This window comes from Theropithecus gelada, chromosome 4, assembly GCF_003255815.1.
Source record: "Theropithecus gelada isolate Dixy chromosome 4, Tgel_1.0, whole genome shotgun sequence".
Taxonomy (NCBI): Eukaryota; Metazoa; Chordata; class Mammalia; order Primates; family Cercopithecidae; genus Theropithecus; species Theropithecus gelada.
The window spans coordinates 142159041-142176192 of NC_037671.1; the positions used below are offsets into that span (position 1 = coordinate 142159041).

Sequence of the window (17152 nt, forward strand, 5' to 3'; positions counted from 1 at the left end):
GACTAGGTAGGGGCAGGTATTGCCTTAGGGAAGTGGTTAGTAGCAGCCTCTGTAACATCTTGGAGCATAGACAAGGTACAAGGCCTTACTGGAGAAGCGTGGGCTGCTTCTTAAGACCAGACAGTCCAGTAGAGACGGCAAAGTCTCTCAGGTGCATCCATCCAGATCTCCCCATGGTTCTAGGTTTTCCACACCAGGGCCTTGACTTTCACAAAATAAAAGGGGGTTGGCTGAACATTCAAGTATCTCAAACTCAGCAACTCTAACACTTAGGCATTCAGCCTGAAGCTCAGCTGTTTCAATCCCTCCATTGTAGGAGGTAAGGCCTCTTTGGGAGCCGCCCCACCCCATTTCTGTAGGTCATCAATACAATCCTGCTGTAACCGGCCAACCCTGCTATTCTTGTAGATGTTGTTCTTCCCATATTTTTTAAATGTCTGCATCATCGACCCTCCTGGAGAGTTCCCCTCTCCATAAACTACTATCTGGGTCCAGAATCTCTAAAACTCCCCCCAAGTTGAGTGATTTGCTTGGACTCATCCGATTAAGCATAGTTTTATTCACAATTATGATTTATTACAGAGAACACAAAGCAAAATGAGGAAAGGGAAAAGGCATATGAGCAAAGTCCCAAGAAAATGAGGTACAAGCTCCAAAATTCATCTCCCAATGGAGTCACACAGGACATGCTTAATTCCTCTAGCAGTAACGTGTAACAATACATCAAGTGTTGTCCACCTAGGAAGCTTGCCTGACTGAACCTAGGAGTCAAGGTTTTAGGGGAGTCAGTCCTGTAGGTACCCTCTGCCTAGCATGTACCAAAATTCTAGATTCCCAGAGGAAAGTAAGTGTTCAACAAAAATCCTATTGTTTGTACAAACATTTCAGGCACAGTAAAGCACACTTACCAGCAAGAGGATGATGGGAATACTCCTGATATCCAAGTTGCTGGACGCTAGCCAAGGTCCAACCTTGCAAGCAGACCTAAAGACAACAGGTTCAGGCCTGTTCTGTTAACTCTTTTCTGCACACCATTTGTGAAATAGCCACTGAGCCATGATTTTGTGTCAAGGACTAGATAAACCGTACTTACCAACTAGATATCATTGTCTTTGCCCTTTGTGTGGATTCCTAATGCCCATCTTATTACCTGTTTCCTCAAATCTCACTCATGGTCACTTGTGTTAGTCTAGGCTAAGAAGCAGACGCCAACACCAAAAAGGGATCTGCTGTGCAACAGATTTATTAAGGGCAATGCCAGTGAGGAAAAATAGGTAGGGAGCTGGGGTTGATGGGAGGCTGGAAAGCAATGAGACCACAATGGAGGTAAGACCCAAGGTGAACGAAAGGAGGAAGGAAGGTTGGGTGACAGCAACTTGGACTACAATGTAATCCTAAGGGAGTTTGGCAAGACCATCATGGAGTGCTCAGCTAAAGTTGAGGAGTCATCATATAATATCCCTGTCATAATCAGTCATTGACTGGCAGCAGCGTGGAGAAGCATAGCCTCACCATGTACACAGGGATGAATTTCAGACCACAGTAGCTGGGCTTTCAGTAAGCTACGCTCGCACCTGCACGAGAACTGACAGACACATTCTCATGGCTGCCACCATGGTGGTTATAACTCTCAAAACACACCTGAAAAAGGTTCACTATTAAACAAATATTCAGCACCAACAGCGCATGGTAATTTGCAATACTTTTAAAGTTGTTTTTTTTTTTTTTAACATTACAGTTATAAAACCACCTAAAATAAAACACTGATTAACAATGAAAAGGCAAGTTCTCTTTAAAATTTCATAAACTGACCAAAAAATTCATAAATTGACCAATATCCTATGGGGTTATATTCTGGGGAAAAGGCATCTTTTCAAATCACTTGGTGAATTGGGAGCTTAAATCAACACACAGAAAGCATATATGTATTAGCACTGAATCAAGATTAGTCAGTGACAAAAATGTATTTCTAATATTCATAACATTTCTAAATGTTTATAACTCAAGTAATTCATTTACAAGTATTTTCCAAAAATTATTTTACATATAACTTAGGAACTTCTAAATTATATATACTTAGATGTCAAAATGGAAGAATATCCTTTTAAATAGTATCTTAAAAACAGGATTGATTTTCTAACTTTTTTCAATGTTTTCCTCAATATTTATAACACAATATTATAACACAATATTTATAACACAAAATTAAGCCAAGTCCTTTGCACAGACTTTATGACATGTTGGTACAAATAATAGAAGCTACTATAAATAAATAATAAGCCAAAATATTTAATGTCGAGGAAACAAAATGTTTATTTAAAAAAATGAGATCAATATCATTTTAATGTAGAAGATGCCATCTTTATTTACAAGCTAATAAAAAAATATTAAACTCAACTAGATATAATACATTATCATAAATGCAATAGATTTGAGGCCAACTATAAGTGTAAGACTGGATAGATGGAATAGGGATTACATAATTAGGATGTCAAATACTGTGCATCTTACACATGAATCACATGAAACCTTTTTGTTTCTAAACATGAAAACAGAATAAGTCCACTGTGGTGGGAAAAAAAAAACAGCACCACAGACAAGTTGTGCTAACTTTCGATAGCTGTTGACTTGTAATTATCAAGACTCACAAAATTTTCATCTTTCTCAAATTTATTTTTACAATAGTCTCACTGCCAAAATGTTGCTTTTCCATTATATTCATAACTGAGGTACTGTAGAATTTTAGAGGTTAAGTGTAAATATATACACACATACATACAACCCTCACATTCTATTAAAACGTTTTCTCAACCATTCTGTTTGTGTATACATGTGTGTATTTCTCCTTCTGTCCCTTTCTCGATGAAATGGCTTTGCAACAGTTCCCTCCTTGTTTGGTTTTGTCTTAGAAGTTTCAGGGACATATGAATTTCTTTCCTATAAATGTGAAATTATTAAAATTGGTTCTCAGTCCTTTGGAACTAATAACTAATTCTTAGTTCATCCCCAAAAACCATATATTCTAAAATGATCTTTTAACTAGTTACTTTCTAACACCTGACAGGAAGCTCACAGCAGCATCTGAGCAATGGTGCTCTCCCGTAGGCTTACAAACCACAGTGAAGCAGGAATGAAAAGGAAACTGACCTGTGGAGTTTTAAACTACCTGGAAACTTTTCATTCTATTTATCAGTCCTTAAAAGGAATTTATATCATAACCATCTCATACAATCCTTCAAATTACACAGTGACCTCATAAAAATTCCAACTTGAGGTTTTAAAAAACAAACAACCTCTTCATACACTTATTCGGTAGTTCTTGAAAATCAAAGGGTTATTTCCTAAGGATTCAGTCATAGCAGATAAAGGATGTTCTCTGAAAAAAATGCCATGGTCATTCCATCCCAGCTGTGTTTTCGTAAGATAAGAATAACATGGTTCCATGTCACAGCAAAAAGGTTTTCAGGTCTGCTACAATGGACAATTTTTTTGACTAAATAAATATAGTGGCTAAAAGTCAGTTTGTAGATCTCATGTCATGCATGGAAGGTATGTGTTTGGCATAGGGGATAAGGAAAAAACAAGTTGTATTTTTTCCTTTTAAGAGGCCTACCCTTTCAAGAGCAAACAATAACATGTAACTTGCTTATTCATTTGTACAATTAAATACTAGCTCTTGCTCAGAGGCAAATGCTATAAAGTATTTTAATATCAGTAACAATATATACTATGAAGTGCACTTCTATTACAAATTAACATGGTGATATACAGATGAACACCACCACCCAAAACAAACCATAAAAGAGCAACAGTTAAAACATTAAATTTATAAATAGCAAAACCACAAAATAAAGTATATATATTTTATAGATTTACCCTTGAACAAATATATAGTGTATCTGGGAAAGACAAAAAAAAATGTGTTTTATCACATAACATCTGAATACCAGAAATGAAGATACTGATAATATTCTAAAAGCCTTATAGGCTTTCTCCCACTTAATATTCCCTTAACTGTATATTCTTTAAAACAGTGATATTAGCAAAACTATCACCTCTTTAATGCAATGTTTTGACTTTGCCTAGCAGGTTACAATGACCTGCAAAATATTAAATCAGAGAGGAAGCACTCCATGTTTAATCATAGGACAAGAGACCTAACAAATTTATAAACCTGCATGTGAAGAGAGTTTTAGTCAAACATAAACTGACATGAAAACCCAACCAAAACAATTACTGTATCAAAATGTCTTTATCTCTTCTTGCACACCTTTTAGATGATTGGAAATCATTTACTTAGAAAGAAAACTGCCATTTGATTTGAATATACTGTGTTTCATGACACAGTAATAAATCTGAACTTTTACTACCAGAAACATTTATCTTTAAGTGCCAGGACTATCACAAGACAAACTTTATGAACAACTCAAAATGTATAAAACTGTCTTTTGTGGATCCCAGAAAACAAGGATTTGAGCCTTAACATGAATGGGTAAACGCTCCAGTACCGTGCACACAGATCAACATAATTGAGAACAGATGTTTTACACTCATCTGCATTTCTTTTAAAAACCAAAAAAAGTAAAATGTTTAGTAACTTTTGAGAATCTATTTCTAGTGCAGCACTGATTGATAAAGGACTGCTTAAAGAAAACTATTTCGTACTGCATTGAATAAAGCTGAAATGCAAACTCATTACAATAAATGATCATTAATAATTGGTTTAGATTTCAGGATGCACAATCAATTTTTTTGAAGTCTAAAGCCTTTCTTTCAGTTTCAAAAATTAAGTCAAGCCTATATTTCTACAATTCATTGAGTCAAGCTCTGTCTTCTGAAACACCACGGTTAACATTCTAGACTATAAAATATGAATTCACTTACTCTCTGTAAGGGTATTTCTTATAAAATTGCAGTTAGCACTGTCCTCCTTCTAAAGGGAAAACAAACCAAATAAAACAGTAGGGTTTCATTTGGTACTTAACAGCCCAGTAGTACCCCTTTGGGAACACATGCTTTGGTGCTTACATGTTCAAGAAAATCAAAATTGCTTTACATGCAATAGCTAATCATGGTCTACCACAGAAAACAGTGTGTTTTATGCATTTAGAATTGTTCACATGAAGCCCTGAGGTACCCGCCTTTCATTTAGGCAACAGCCTCCTCTGATTTTGTAGTCTTTGTCACCATCTTCCCCAGTGCCCCAAATTCAGAACAGTCTGATTAACAATCTTGTCTGGAGATATGGTCAATTTAATAAGATTTTTTATGATACAGAGTGTGCAGATCGTCTAATTTTGAAGCACTGTCATCTAACGGAGTTTCACTTGCAGTGCCCAGGTCTCCATTTTCATGTGTGTCAGTTACTGCCTTCTTATTAAATCCTGAAAGAAAGGAGAAAAAAAAAGCAGATACTTTCTGGTTTAAAAAGTTAGTTTTGGCCAGGTGTGGTGGCTCATGCCTGTAATCCCAGCAATTTGAGAGGCCAAGGTGGGTGGATAACCTGAGGTTAGGGGTTGAGACCAGCCTGGCCAACGTGGTGAAACCCCGTCTCTACTAAAAATACAAAAATTAGCCAGGTATGGTGGCACATGCCTGTAATCCCAGCTATCTGGGAGACTGAGGCGGGAGAATCACTTGAAGCCAGGAAGTGGAGGTTGCAGTGAGCTGAGATCGCACCACTGCACTCCAGCCTGGGCGACAGAGTGAAATTTAAAAAATAAAAATAAAAAAATAATTCATTCTATTTACCAATCCTTAAAAGGAATTTATATCATAACCATTTCATACAATCCTTCAAATTACACAGTGACCTCATAAAAATTCCAACTTGAGGTTTTAAAAAACAAACCACCTCTTCATACAATTATTCGGTAGTTCTTGAAAATCAAAGGGTTATTCCTAAGGATTCAGTCTCAATTAAAAAAAAAAAAAAGTTAGTTGTATAATTTCATTGCATGAAAAACAAAGGAATGCCCACTGTAATTAACAGTAGTAATCTGAGGCAAAAATAATGCCTTATATTAATCAAATCAGCAATTCCTAACAGGAATTCTTCCTTCTTCTCCCTTATGACAGGTATCAGATACTGTACAGATTTAAAAATACTATATTGGGCTTATCTAAAAATTGTATTAAGTTTCCTAATCAAGTTTTCTTTTCCTTTTTTTCTTTTTTGAGACAGGGTCTCACTCTATTGCCCAGGCTGGATTGCAGAGCTGCCTTGACCTCCTGGGCTCAAGCAATCCTCCCACCTCAGCTTCCTGAGTAGCTGGGGCTACAAGCATGTGCCACCATGTCCAGCTATATTTTAAAAAATGTTTTGAAGAGACAGGGTTCACTATGTTGCCCAGGTTGGTAACTCCTGGCCTCAAGCGATCCTCCTGCCTTGGCCTCCCAAAGTACGAGGGTTACAGGCATGAGCCACCATTCCTGGCCCCTATCAAGTTGTCTATAAGACTTAGAAGTAATACATATAATTGTAAAATTCAGTCAATTCTACTTACATAAATATCTACTGAACTGTGAATTATATTTTTATTTTACATTGTTACTTTCATATTACATTAACTTCACTTAACTGAGGCATATACTAGTTAACTGCTTAAAATGTAATTTGTTGGCAAGATGATGTCTAGCTAAGATTTAAAATGAATTCTGGTCATCTATAAAATAAATAATAGGCTTATAAATAAATAAGTGTTGACTATATCACCTATTTACTGAGCTATAAAGTATAGACATATGTGAAACAATAACCAATAGATACAGTTTTTAAGTAAGTCAGTTAAACGTGATACATACACACACACAAATTTTTAGGTATCTGAGTCACATTTTAAGTTTCTGCAATTTGCATAAGTGACAGAGAAGCCTTTAGCCTCAGTTACAAAAAAAGGAAGACAAGCCTTCTAATCCTGACAGAAAACAACAAAAAGGGTAAAACACAATGAAACCATCTGGAGAGCAGCCCAACAGTATAAGTCTTTGACATATTGCCACAATAGTTTTGTTCAAGATGCACAGTGAAAACAGTAACTGCTACTGCTATCTTTGTGCAGACAGTTTACAACACACAACTTTATCAGAAGTGTAACAGTTTATCAGTTCACCATAAAACTCCATGCCAGGAGTTCAACATTTTTGTCTCAGGAGGTCTTTATACTAAGCATTGAGGACTCCAAGAAGCTTCTGTTTATGTGGATTATAGTCACTGATGTTTCCCATATTAGTAAGTAAAACTGAAAAATCTAAAAAAAATTCATGTATTTGTTAAAAATGACAATAATCCAGAATGTTAATATAAATAACCTTTGTCTAATGACAAATAACTGTATGTTCCAAACAAAAAAAAATCTAGTTAGAAGAGTAGCATTATTTTACAATTTTACAAATCTCTTCAATGGCTTTATAGATGATAGCTGTATTCTCATATATCCACTTCCATTCAATCTGTTACAAATATAAGAAGAAAGTTCAACCTCACACAGATATGTAGTTGCGAAATGGAAGAGTATTTTAATAGCCTTTTCAGATAACTGTCAGTATTACTCTCTGATATTATACAAAATTTGACAATGTGGAATTTGAAACCTTATCAGTGAACTTTTCACACTGTTATATTAAAATCCATTTGCCTATCTTGCATTCTGAATTGATCTTTTGCCCATGCAGAATTTTATAATATCATTTACTGGTGATTTGAAAATATTGGACCATGAAGTTATGTAGCAATTCCAAAAGTTGACACACTTCACTTTACTGTACCAAAAAAACCACATTCATTAATATCATCATCAATCTCATCCGAAAAGCTCTTAAGTGTTAGGAAGCTGTCAAGCTCATGGTGATCAGTGCATGTTTCACAAAATTCTAACTTTTACTTGAGAGCTCACATTTTATCATTGGCAATAAATATTATCAGTTGTCTTTCTTGAAATGATGGACTTTGTTCATTTTTAAGAAAATGGCTTCCAAATAGTCCGAAAAGTCATACTTTTCAAGTGATTCTTTCAAGTAAAAATTGTCTTCCATGAAGAATAATGGCTAGTTCAGTCACTTATGTACTTTCCCTTGAGAACAGCGTCTTTGTTCAGTATGCAGAATAAGTATTTATGCATACTTCCCATTTCATCACAAAGAATATTAAAAAGACATGTACTCAAAGGTCAATATTTAAAAATTAACTGTTATTGCCATTTCATCAAAGGTATTTTTAAGCAAAATTGGTATCTTCTTCTCCTTCTTTTACTATGAATGGATGCCAAGGAAGAAAACAAAGATTACTAGTACAGTTACTGGTATTAGCAACACTGCCTTGATTAGTGCTAAGGCAGTTTTACCCCAATTGCTTTTGCACCAACCCAATACCATCAATGCAAATATCAACACAGCAAAAAAAGACAAATGATGTCTTAGTATTATTACGAAATGCTTTGACCTCATGAACTCTGCTAAAATATCTCAGAGACCCTCAGAGATCCAGAGATCACAATTTGAGGACCACTACTCTATGTAAAAGGAAGTGCTAGAGTTTTTCCTTATAATATGTGTAAATGATAGCAAAGGAACTAAACCAAACATCCCCAAGATAATATAAGTTGATTCTAATAGCAATCATAAGACGACAGTATGCTTCATACTTATTCATAATTAGCTTAAAATTCATTGTATTATGAGAGATGAATTTGCATCAAGCCAGAGAGACAATGTAGTCTACAAGATAGATCTACTCAAAATAGTATATTGGTATTTGTTTCAGAGTCTAGAAAAAATTTTATTTATTTTTCAAGGATCACTTGCAGTAGAGTAACTGGTAATGTACTTGTCTTAACAGTCCAAGATGAATATAGAAGAACATATGTGGTAAATAAACTGTTCGCATAATGTACAATAAAACAATAAACAAGGGAAAGCGCTTCATTCCTTTGATTTCCTCACAGTTAAAACAGTTTTACTGAAGAAATTCTGAGGCCTTCACATTTTTCAACATTTAAACATTTAATAATAGTTTAATAATAATGAATATGTTAATAATTTTTAGAGTGATTTTTACCTTGTAATACTTTGATTTCCCCACTTGTGTCTTTGCAACTAGCACCAGGGTTACCACCTCCTTCTAACTCATCAAGGTACAAACGGTAACGATGTCCACTCTCATCTTCATACTCTACGTTTTCATCATCAGAATCTACTTCAGGAGCCACATAAACTACTTCAAATTCAATCTCTCCTCTCTAAAACAGGAAATGAAAATGAGAAAGTCAAGTTATTGTAATTGTAATTTAAAAAGGATTTCCAAATTCTTTGTGGGAAGGCTTAGTAAGGGTGGAGAGATCTAAGAGATAGCTCATTTCCAGAAAACAAATAATAAAGTTCTAGAATCTAAACAGGTAGTGAGGCCATCATGTCTAGATCAGCCTCATGAATCCTCTCTATAGTTCCTTTAAACATTATAGTAGCTCTTTCTACTGACCATAATCTTTTTGCTAATAGATCTAAAATTTGAAAGGATGCTTAATTATTAAATTTATAGAATTTTGGAACAAGTATTCAAAATTATTTGCTATTTTGTACTGCACACAGCAATTCAGCAAATACATCTAAATAGTCAGATATTAAATAAGGATCTCATACAAACCTTTCCTTAACTAATTCAAGAAACCCCTACAAAATGATTTTGTACACTGCCATAAGGACATCATACAAACCTTTCCTTAACTAATTCAAGAAACTCCTACAAAATGATTTTTTGTTTCTTATTCAATAGGTCTTGAGTAAGAACTTACACTGAGTACCAGATGCAGACATAGTGTTTGATTCTGTCTCATACTAATAGTAATTACTATATATGTTTACTATAAATTATAGCCTTCAATCCGCAGAATAATCCTATTATAGTGTCTTTTAACATGAATGAGAAACCTGAATGAGTCCTGGAGAAAGGAAATAACTTTCCCTACATAATGAACAAGAATAAAGAAAAATAAAAGTTTGACTCTGAAGTCCTTGATCTTTATATTATGCTAGATTAACTGTGTAATAGTTGTAGTGCCATTCTTTAACAATGACACATTCAAGTAAAAAGTTACAGATCATGCCAGGCACGGTGACTTACACCTGTAATCCCAGCACTTTGGGAGGCTGAGGCAGGTGGATTGCTTGAGCTCAGGAATTCGAGACCAGCCTGGGCAACATGGCAAAACCCATCTCTACAAAAAAAAAAAAAAAGAAAAAAAAAAAAAATTAGTTGGCCATGGTGGTATGCACCTGTAGTCTTAGCTACTTGGGGGGCTGAGGTTGGAGGATCTGTTTGAGCCTGGGAGATTGAGGCTGCAGTGATCTGTGATTGTGCCACTGCACTCCAGCCTGGGTAACAGAGTGAGACCCTGGCTCCAAAAAAAAACAAGAAAAAAAAAATTCCAAGTTATAATTGTCATTTAATAAGAGACTCCAACCACTACATATAAGTGTGGTGTTGGCAACCCTGAAAATTATGGTTTGCCTTTGCTCAAAAGAAAACATGCCATTTTTGATTGCTACTCACTAAGTTAGACTCATTGGTGCTCTTCTTTCCAAGCAGTTTAAGGTTATACATCAGAATTTTAATATGTGCTTAGTTAGCATTTTCTTAAAACTTATGACTGCCCATTGGTAGCTCCTTCACCAGTTATCCCACTCTTTTACTACTGGATGACAGTCAAGATGGGTTGATAAAACACTAACTTAAGAGAATAGCATAGCATTCTTAGATCTCTCTTGTCAGATAATGCTTTAAAAATGCCATTTTGCAGAAAGAGACAGATGATGCAGTGGTCTTCAGCAAAGTTTTAAATGACAGAATTAGATCTGGGAGTAGCTGTCATGGAGACACAGATTTCAGGCTTAATATGAGAAAAAGCTTTCTAAAAATCAGTACTGTATAACAATGGAACGGATTGGTTGATATCAGCAAGTCTTCCCTTTAATGTAATTATTGAAGTAGTGATGTTGCAAAGATGTATGCATCATATAGAATTGAACCAATGAACTATATTCACTTTCGACTCTGAGATTCAATTCTACAGACGCATACCACACTGATAATCCAAGAAACATCTCAATGTACTACCAATGCCTCTAATTCCCTCAACTCTATTCTTGAAAGAAATAAACAAAATAAAACAACATTTTAAGTACAACTGTATGACAAATATGACTCCTGAATATGAATCTCAATTCTCTAATTTATTTGCTCGGCAACTTTGAGTAAATCCTTTCATCTCTAAGAACTTTAGTTTACTCATTTTAAGAGTTTTGGGCTAGATAGTTTCTGTGATTTCAATTTTAATATTCTATGACTAAAATCAATCTGCTTCTAGCACTGTCTTTTCTGTAATACCTTATATATAGTGTTTTAGGCATTAAGGATGTTGTTTTTTCAGTCTCAGGTCCTGTTCTGAGTACTTTATATGTATTAACATACTTAATCCTCACAGCTTTCTTTTAATCCCTTCCACACAGGTGAGGACACTGAGGGACAGAGGACTTAAGTAACTTGCTCAAAGTTATGAAGTAAACAAAATGGAATGGTCCATTTTCAGTACATTTGACTGAATGTCATCTACAAAAGCATTAAATCAAAGGAAACAAGATCTATGTATAAACACTTTACTACTTTAGAAACTCTGTAGGGAAGTATGCAGTGTTCAATAGATTCATAACCAATTGAAAGATACAGTTCTAATTACATGAAGGGAATTTACCTGCTGAGAAAGAATGGTTACAGCTTCTTTATGCTTTGTGTCCCTTAGGTTAACTCCATTGACTGCCAAAATAGCATCCCCAACGTGCAGCCCTCCACATCTATCAGCAGGTTGACCCGGATGGATCTCAGAGATGAGGATTGGAACACCATGTTCTTTCCCACCCTAACAACAACAACAAAGGGCAGTAAATTATTCTTTGTAAAGTACAGTTACCGATTAATCTAGAGATAAAATATTTTCTTAAAAATATCTTTCATTAAGCACCTATGCTGTCTCTATAAATGCTGGCTAAAATTTTATTTGCTACTTAAGTAATGGTAAAAATTATCAAAGAGTATTGAACAGTAAATTGGCTAAATTCTTAAATTAAAAAAAAAAAACTTATGTGTTAGTACTCCATAGCACCATTCCATTTTATCAAGTCTAAATCACTACAAATGACAAGACCAATTATTTTAGGTGCCACAATTTCAGAGAAGTTAAAATATGAAAATATATGCAATGTGGAATTGAAAAAAGTGCAGTATTTGGTACCTATCACTCTCTAGCTTGTATCGTTGTGTGTGTGTGGGAGGGTGTGTGTGTGTGTGTGTGTGTCTTTTTTTTTTTTTTTTTGAGACGGAGTCTCGCTCTGTCGCCCAGGCTGGAGTGCAGTGGCCGGATCTCAGCTCATTGCAAACTCCGCCTCCCGGGTTCACACCATTCTCCGGCCTCAGCCTCCCGAGTAGCTGGGACTACAGGGGCCCGCCGCCTCGCCCGGCTAGTTTTTTTTTTTTTTGTATTTCTTAACAGAGACGGGGTTTCACCGTGTTAGCCAGGATGGTCTCGATCTCCTGACCTCGTGATCCGCCCGTCTCGGCCTCCCAAAGTGCTGGGATTACAGGCTTGAGCCACCGCGCCCGGCCGTGTGTGTGTGTCTTATTTGTACTGCTAAAATGTATACTCTTTGAAGGCAGCACATTAAAAAAGGTAAGTATTCAAGAAATACAGATTAGATGAGCTTTTTATTATAAGAAACATTTCTACATCAAGCAATACTAAAAAAACAAATGAACTTGCTCAGTGCCTAAGTATTACCAAATGAAAATTAAAGTCACCTTGTTCATTAAAGCACTGAGACTACAACAAAATGACTCCTAAAGGCATTGAATTTAAAAAAAGAATATATAATATATGGACCCCAGAGCCAGTGAAATCTGACAGCTAATAAATGAGACAAGAGAAAGATATACATACTTGGAGAGAGAACAATACAATCTGAAGCCATTTAACCTAGACGAAAACAACCATATCTATTCCCAAGGGCTCCTAGAGGCATCACACTATATGGCACAGAACTATTAAGTGAGTCATAATAAAAATGTTAAACTATGCTTACTAAAGGTATACTTAATAGCTGCTAGGAAGATTTATTTCTTAAAAAAATGTTTACACAAAAGCAAACATTTATCCCCATGGGGATACATTTTAGATATTTAAAAAATATATCCAGAATATTCTGTTCCCCAGTGATGTCCAACAAAGGAATATGATTATACTAGATAACTGTAGAAAAGGAGACCGGAAGCACTACTTCTTACTGTAATTGAAATGCCAAGGCCTTCGTGATCTTCCTTAAGGAGGAGAACTTTTCTAATTGGACCAACACCTTGGCTTTTCTTTAGGGAATCTTGATCCTAATTGGGAGGAAAAAAGAAGAAAAATTAGTATCATTTAAATAGCATACCAAATAGAGTAAACTCATACTATATAACTTGCTTTTACAAATCTGTATTAACTTCCTGGAATGGATAAACAGTATATGGTTAAGAAAGTAACAGATAAAATGGAAAAATGAAAATAGCTATTCTATTGATGCAAAATGTATAGATGACATTCTCACATTTTTGCCAATAATATTTAAAATATTGATACATTTATTTTTAAATTGTAGGACATTATAAAAGAAATTATTTCCAGGAATTAATTGAGGAACAAATATCCTCAAAAAATAAAAGTGACTGTCTATCTTCACTGGATGTCTTTAAGGTATACATTGATTTTAGCTGAGTCGTAGAGCTGAAAAACAAATTTCCAGTTGGACCAAATTACTTATACATTCCTTGGTGCTCTGGAGTCTACCTCTTAAATAAAGGGCCTTGATCCACTAATAATTCTTTCTCTGGTACCCTTACTCTTTCTGTCTCTACTAAGCTGTTTTCCTACTCAGCAGATAAATGAATTACAAGCCTTTTCCAGTTTTAAAATACTGATCATGTACAAACGCAAAACAAAACAAAAAAACCTTTCAAACCTTCACTATCTTCCTTAGCAACTATCATCCTCTCCCTTTCCTTAACCTCCACACGAAGTTCATCCTCATCATATCTACTTCCTTGCCACTCAGATTCAGTCCTCTGAGCTCCATAATTAGAGTTTTGCCCCTACATGCACAACTGGAATTTTCTTTTCTGTGCTCACTAGTAATCAATATTGTTACACACAATGAACACTTTGTCACTACCCTACTTCAAACTTGCAGAAAGTTGATACTGTTCACCAACCCCTCCTTGAAACCCACTCTTTCCGTTGGTTGTTATTACACTACTTTCCTAGATGTCCTGTATCTGACAGCTCTATCCCAGGCTCCTTCCTTTAGTGATCCTTTTCCTTCTCCCACTCCGTAAGTTTCTATCCTTGGCCTCCTATTCTTTTTACTACCTATATACTTTATATATACATATATACTTGGAACTGACTTAATCAGTTCCAAGATTTCAAGTATAATAGATGGACAGTTTCCCTAATATTTCTTCAAATCAGATTTCTCTCCTGAAATCCAGAGTCATATATCCAATTGGATGTATCTTGGACATCCCATTGTCACCTCAAACACTACTTGTCTAAAACTGATCTCATCATCTTTTCCCCAAATCCTACCTTTTCTTCTATTTCCCTTATCATTGAAGGCCAGATCTCACTCAGTTGCTCAAACTAAAAGTCCAGATTCTTCTTTTTCACTATTTAACCAAAAGCAGTTAGTCACCAATCAAGCCCTTCTGATTATAATCCTATCAAATCTGTCCTTCTTCTCAAATGCCACTTCTCCTGTCCTCATCACTTTCTCCTTGGATGACCATAGTATCTTTCTATGTCCTTGACTCCAACTTGGTCCTCTTCACTATACCAAAATAACTATTAAAAAATGTAAATTGGCCGGGCGCGGTGGCTCAAGCCTGTAATCCCAGCACTTTGGGAGGCCGAGACGGGCGGATCACGAGGTCAGGAGATCGAGACCATCCTGGCTAACACGGTGAAACCCCGTCTCTACTAAAAAATACAAAAAACTAGCCGGGCAAGGTGGCGGGCGTCTGTAGTCCCAGCTACTTGGGAGGCTGAGGCAGGAGAATGGCGTAAACCTGGGAAGCGGAGCTTGCAGTGAGCTGAGATTGGGCCACTGCACTCTAGCCTGGACGACAGAGCGAGACTCCGTCTCAAACAACAACAACAACAAAAATGTAAATTTTATGAAGTCTGCCATTTTATTTAAAACTTCCATGATTATCAGGTTAAAGTTAAAATTCCTCTATTTAGTATAAAAGAATTTCTATAATCCAGCCACTACCTAAAACCCAACCTCATATTTAGCTAATTTCACAAGCATGCTTTTATCACTCAGACACATCTGATACAAACTACTTTGTCTTCCTCCTAACCGTGTTCCTCCATTTGCCAAATCTGCTGGACCTAGAAGTTAATGGGGACCACCAGTGTCCTAGAGAAAACAATGGCATAAGTGCTTATCGTTATCCCCACTTCTCTTCCACCAACTCTATGTGCATATCGATTCTTCTGATAAAAATCTTTGCAGAAGCAACAAACTATTTTACTATTTAACGCCATACATTATCTGGTACTAAGCTATGTGAACCCTTGGGAGACACGCTTTCATATATTAAGGTCTATATGATCAAGCAGCTGTTATAATAAAATTCAATAAAGATTTATCCAGATAGAAGCTTTTATACAATGGTGGCTATAGAAGCAGACAACTGGCTACAGATCTCAAATTCCATCTTAATCCAAGACCAAACAGGTGTAAATGTTAGTTCAGCATCTACATTTGGATTCAGTTACGAAAAGTTCCCTTAAAAAACTACCCCAAAATATTTGCTGAATTATCAAAATGACCACACACTCTAAGCTAAGATTAAAACAAATTTAAGCATGCCCAATCATGATCCAGGAAAAACTGGAAATATGATCCAACATACTAGCAATATGCATTTGCTAACAATGGCTCACTGTCTGCAAAAATATCACTCTCAGAGCATTAGTAAGTCTGTGAAGAACTACTAAAATTTCTATGGGTGTTGAAACATTATCTACTTTGAATAAGTTGAATCCCATTTTTACTTTTTAAATAAAGGTTTCAAACAGTACTAGAATAAAGGAAAGAATGGAAAGCAATTGTGATTAAAGAAAGAAAGAAGAGGCTGAGTGGGAAGCAGCAGCAAAGCAAACATACATGCCCTGGTGGTGCTTGCATTGGTCGTTTCAAGTCATTACGTCCTCTGCAGGCTCTGATCACAGTTTTGTGACGATGCAAATGTATTTCAGCTTCTAACTGGTTCCAAAGCTTATCATGAGCAGGTCCCTTCATATCTCGTCCTAGCAATTGTATTTGTTGGACCCTTCATATTGGGAAAAGAGTACATTGAGTTGATTTTTCATTATGTTCACTATAGTGAGAATTCAGAAAAATTACTGAACATAAGTAGCTTTTGCATGAATCTCAAATTAGTGATAAAACTAATACTCAGGAACTTCTTGATGTCTCTCAGGTATAAAAAAATATGAACACTCTGAAAAGAACAGGTATCTTGAAGGGAAAAACCAGTAAAAAAAAATTTTTTTAAAGGAATTAATGTGAACTCTTTTAGTCATATATTTAATTCAAATAAATCCAAAAAACAATTGATGAGATTAATGTCAATCTGTTTTATGTCTTGCAGGCAAAGTCACTGAACTCAGATACCATTAAATGTTAGCTTTTAGATGAGATTAACTGTACAAAAATATTTCTTCCAATTAGAGTTTCTTTTCACAAAATGATTATTTTAAATGTGGTTAAAAGTTACTAGAACCAGCCAGGGCAACATGGCAAAACCTTAAAAACAATTAACCAGGCCTGGTGGCATGCCTGTGGTCCCAGCTACTTGGGAGGCTGAGGTGGGAAGACCACTTGAGCCTGAAAGGTAGACGATGCAGTGAGCCAGCGTTGCACCACTGCACTCCAACCTGAGTGACAGAGTGAGACCCCATCTTACAAAATTAAAAAAAAAAAAAAGTTACTAGAAAATGTGTACTTCAAGATGACATAGATTATTTTTTCTTTGTTTCATGTTTTTAATGTGACATTAAAC

The 17152-nt window shown here is 35.7% G+C and overlaps 2 protein-coding genes across 5 annotated transcripts in view; one reads left to right on the forward strand and one right to left on the reverse strand.

The window, feature by feature from the left end:
• The window catches only part of DCBLD1 (discoidin, CUB and LCCL domain containing 1), an 86632-nt gene extending 74603 nt beyond the window's left edge, over positions 1-12029 (forward strand). The window contains exon 15 of the mRNA XM_025382357.1: positions 11793-12029. Coding sequence (XP_025238142.1) covers positions 11793-11797 — 5 coding nt within the window. The 3' untranslated portion in view covers positions 11798-12029. The remainder of the gene's footprint in view (positions 1-11792) is intronic.
• GOPC (golgi associated PDZ and coiled-coil motif containing) overlaps positions 2289-17152 on the reverse strand; it is a 43265-nt gene continuing 28401 nt past the window's right edge. For 2 of the 4 annotated variants that reach the window (XM_025382359.1, XM_025382358.1), the window contains 5 exons: positions 16255-16420; positions 13328-13423; positions 11745-11909; positions 9056-9236; positions 2289-5384 (listed from right to left, as the gene is read on the reverse strand). In XM_025382359.1, the coding sequence (XP_025238144.1) occupies positions 5254-5384; positions 9056-9236; positions 11745-11909; positions 13328-13423; positions 16255-16420 (739 nt within the window). In that variant the 3' untranslated portion in view covers positions 2289-5253. The remainder of the gene's footprint in view (positions 5385-9055; positions 9237-11744; positions 11910-13327; positions 13424-16254; positions 16421-17152) is intronic. The other 2 variants (XM_025382361.1, XM_025382360.1) reach the window with 1 other exon arrangement.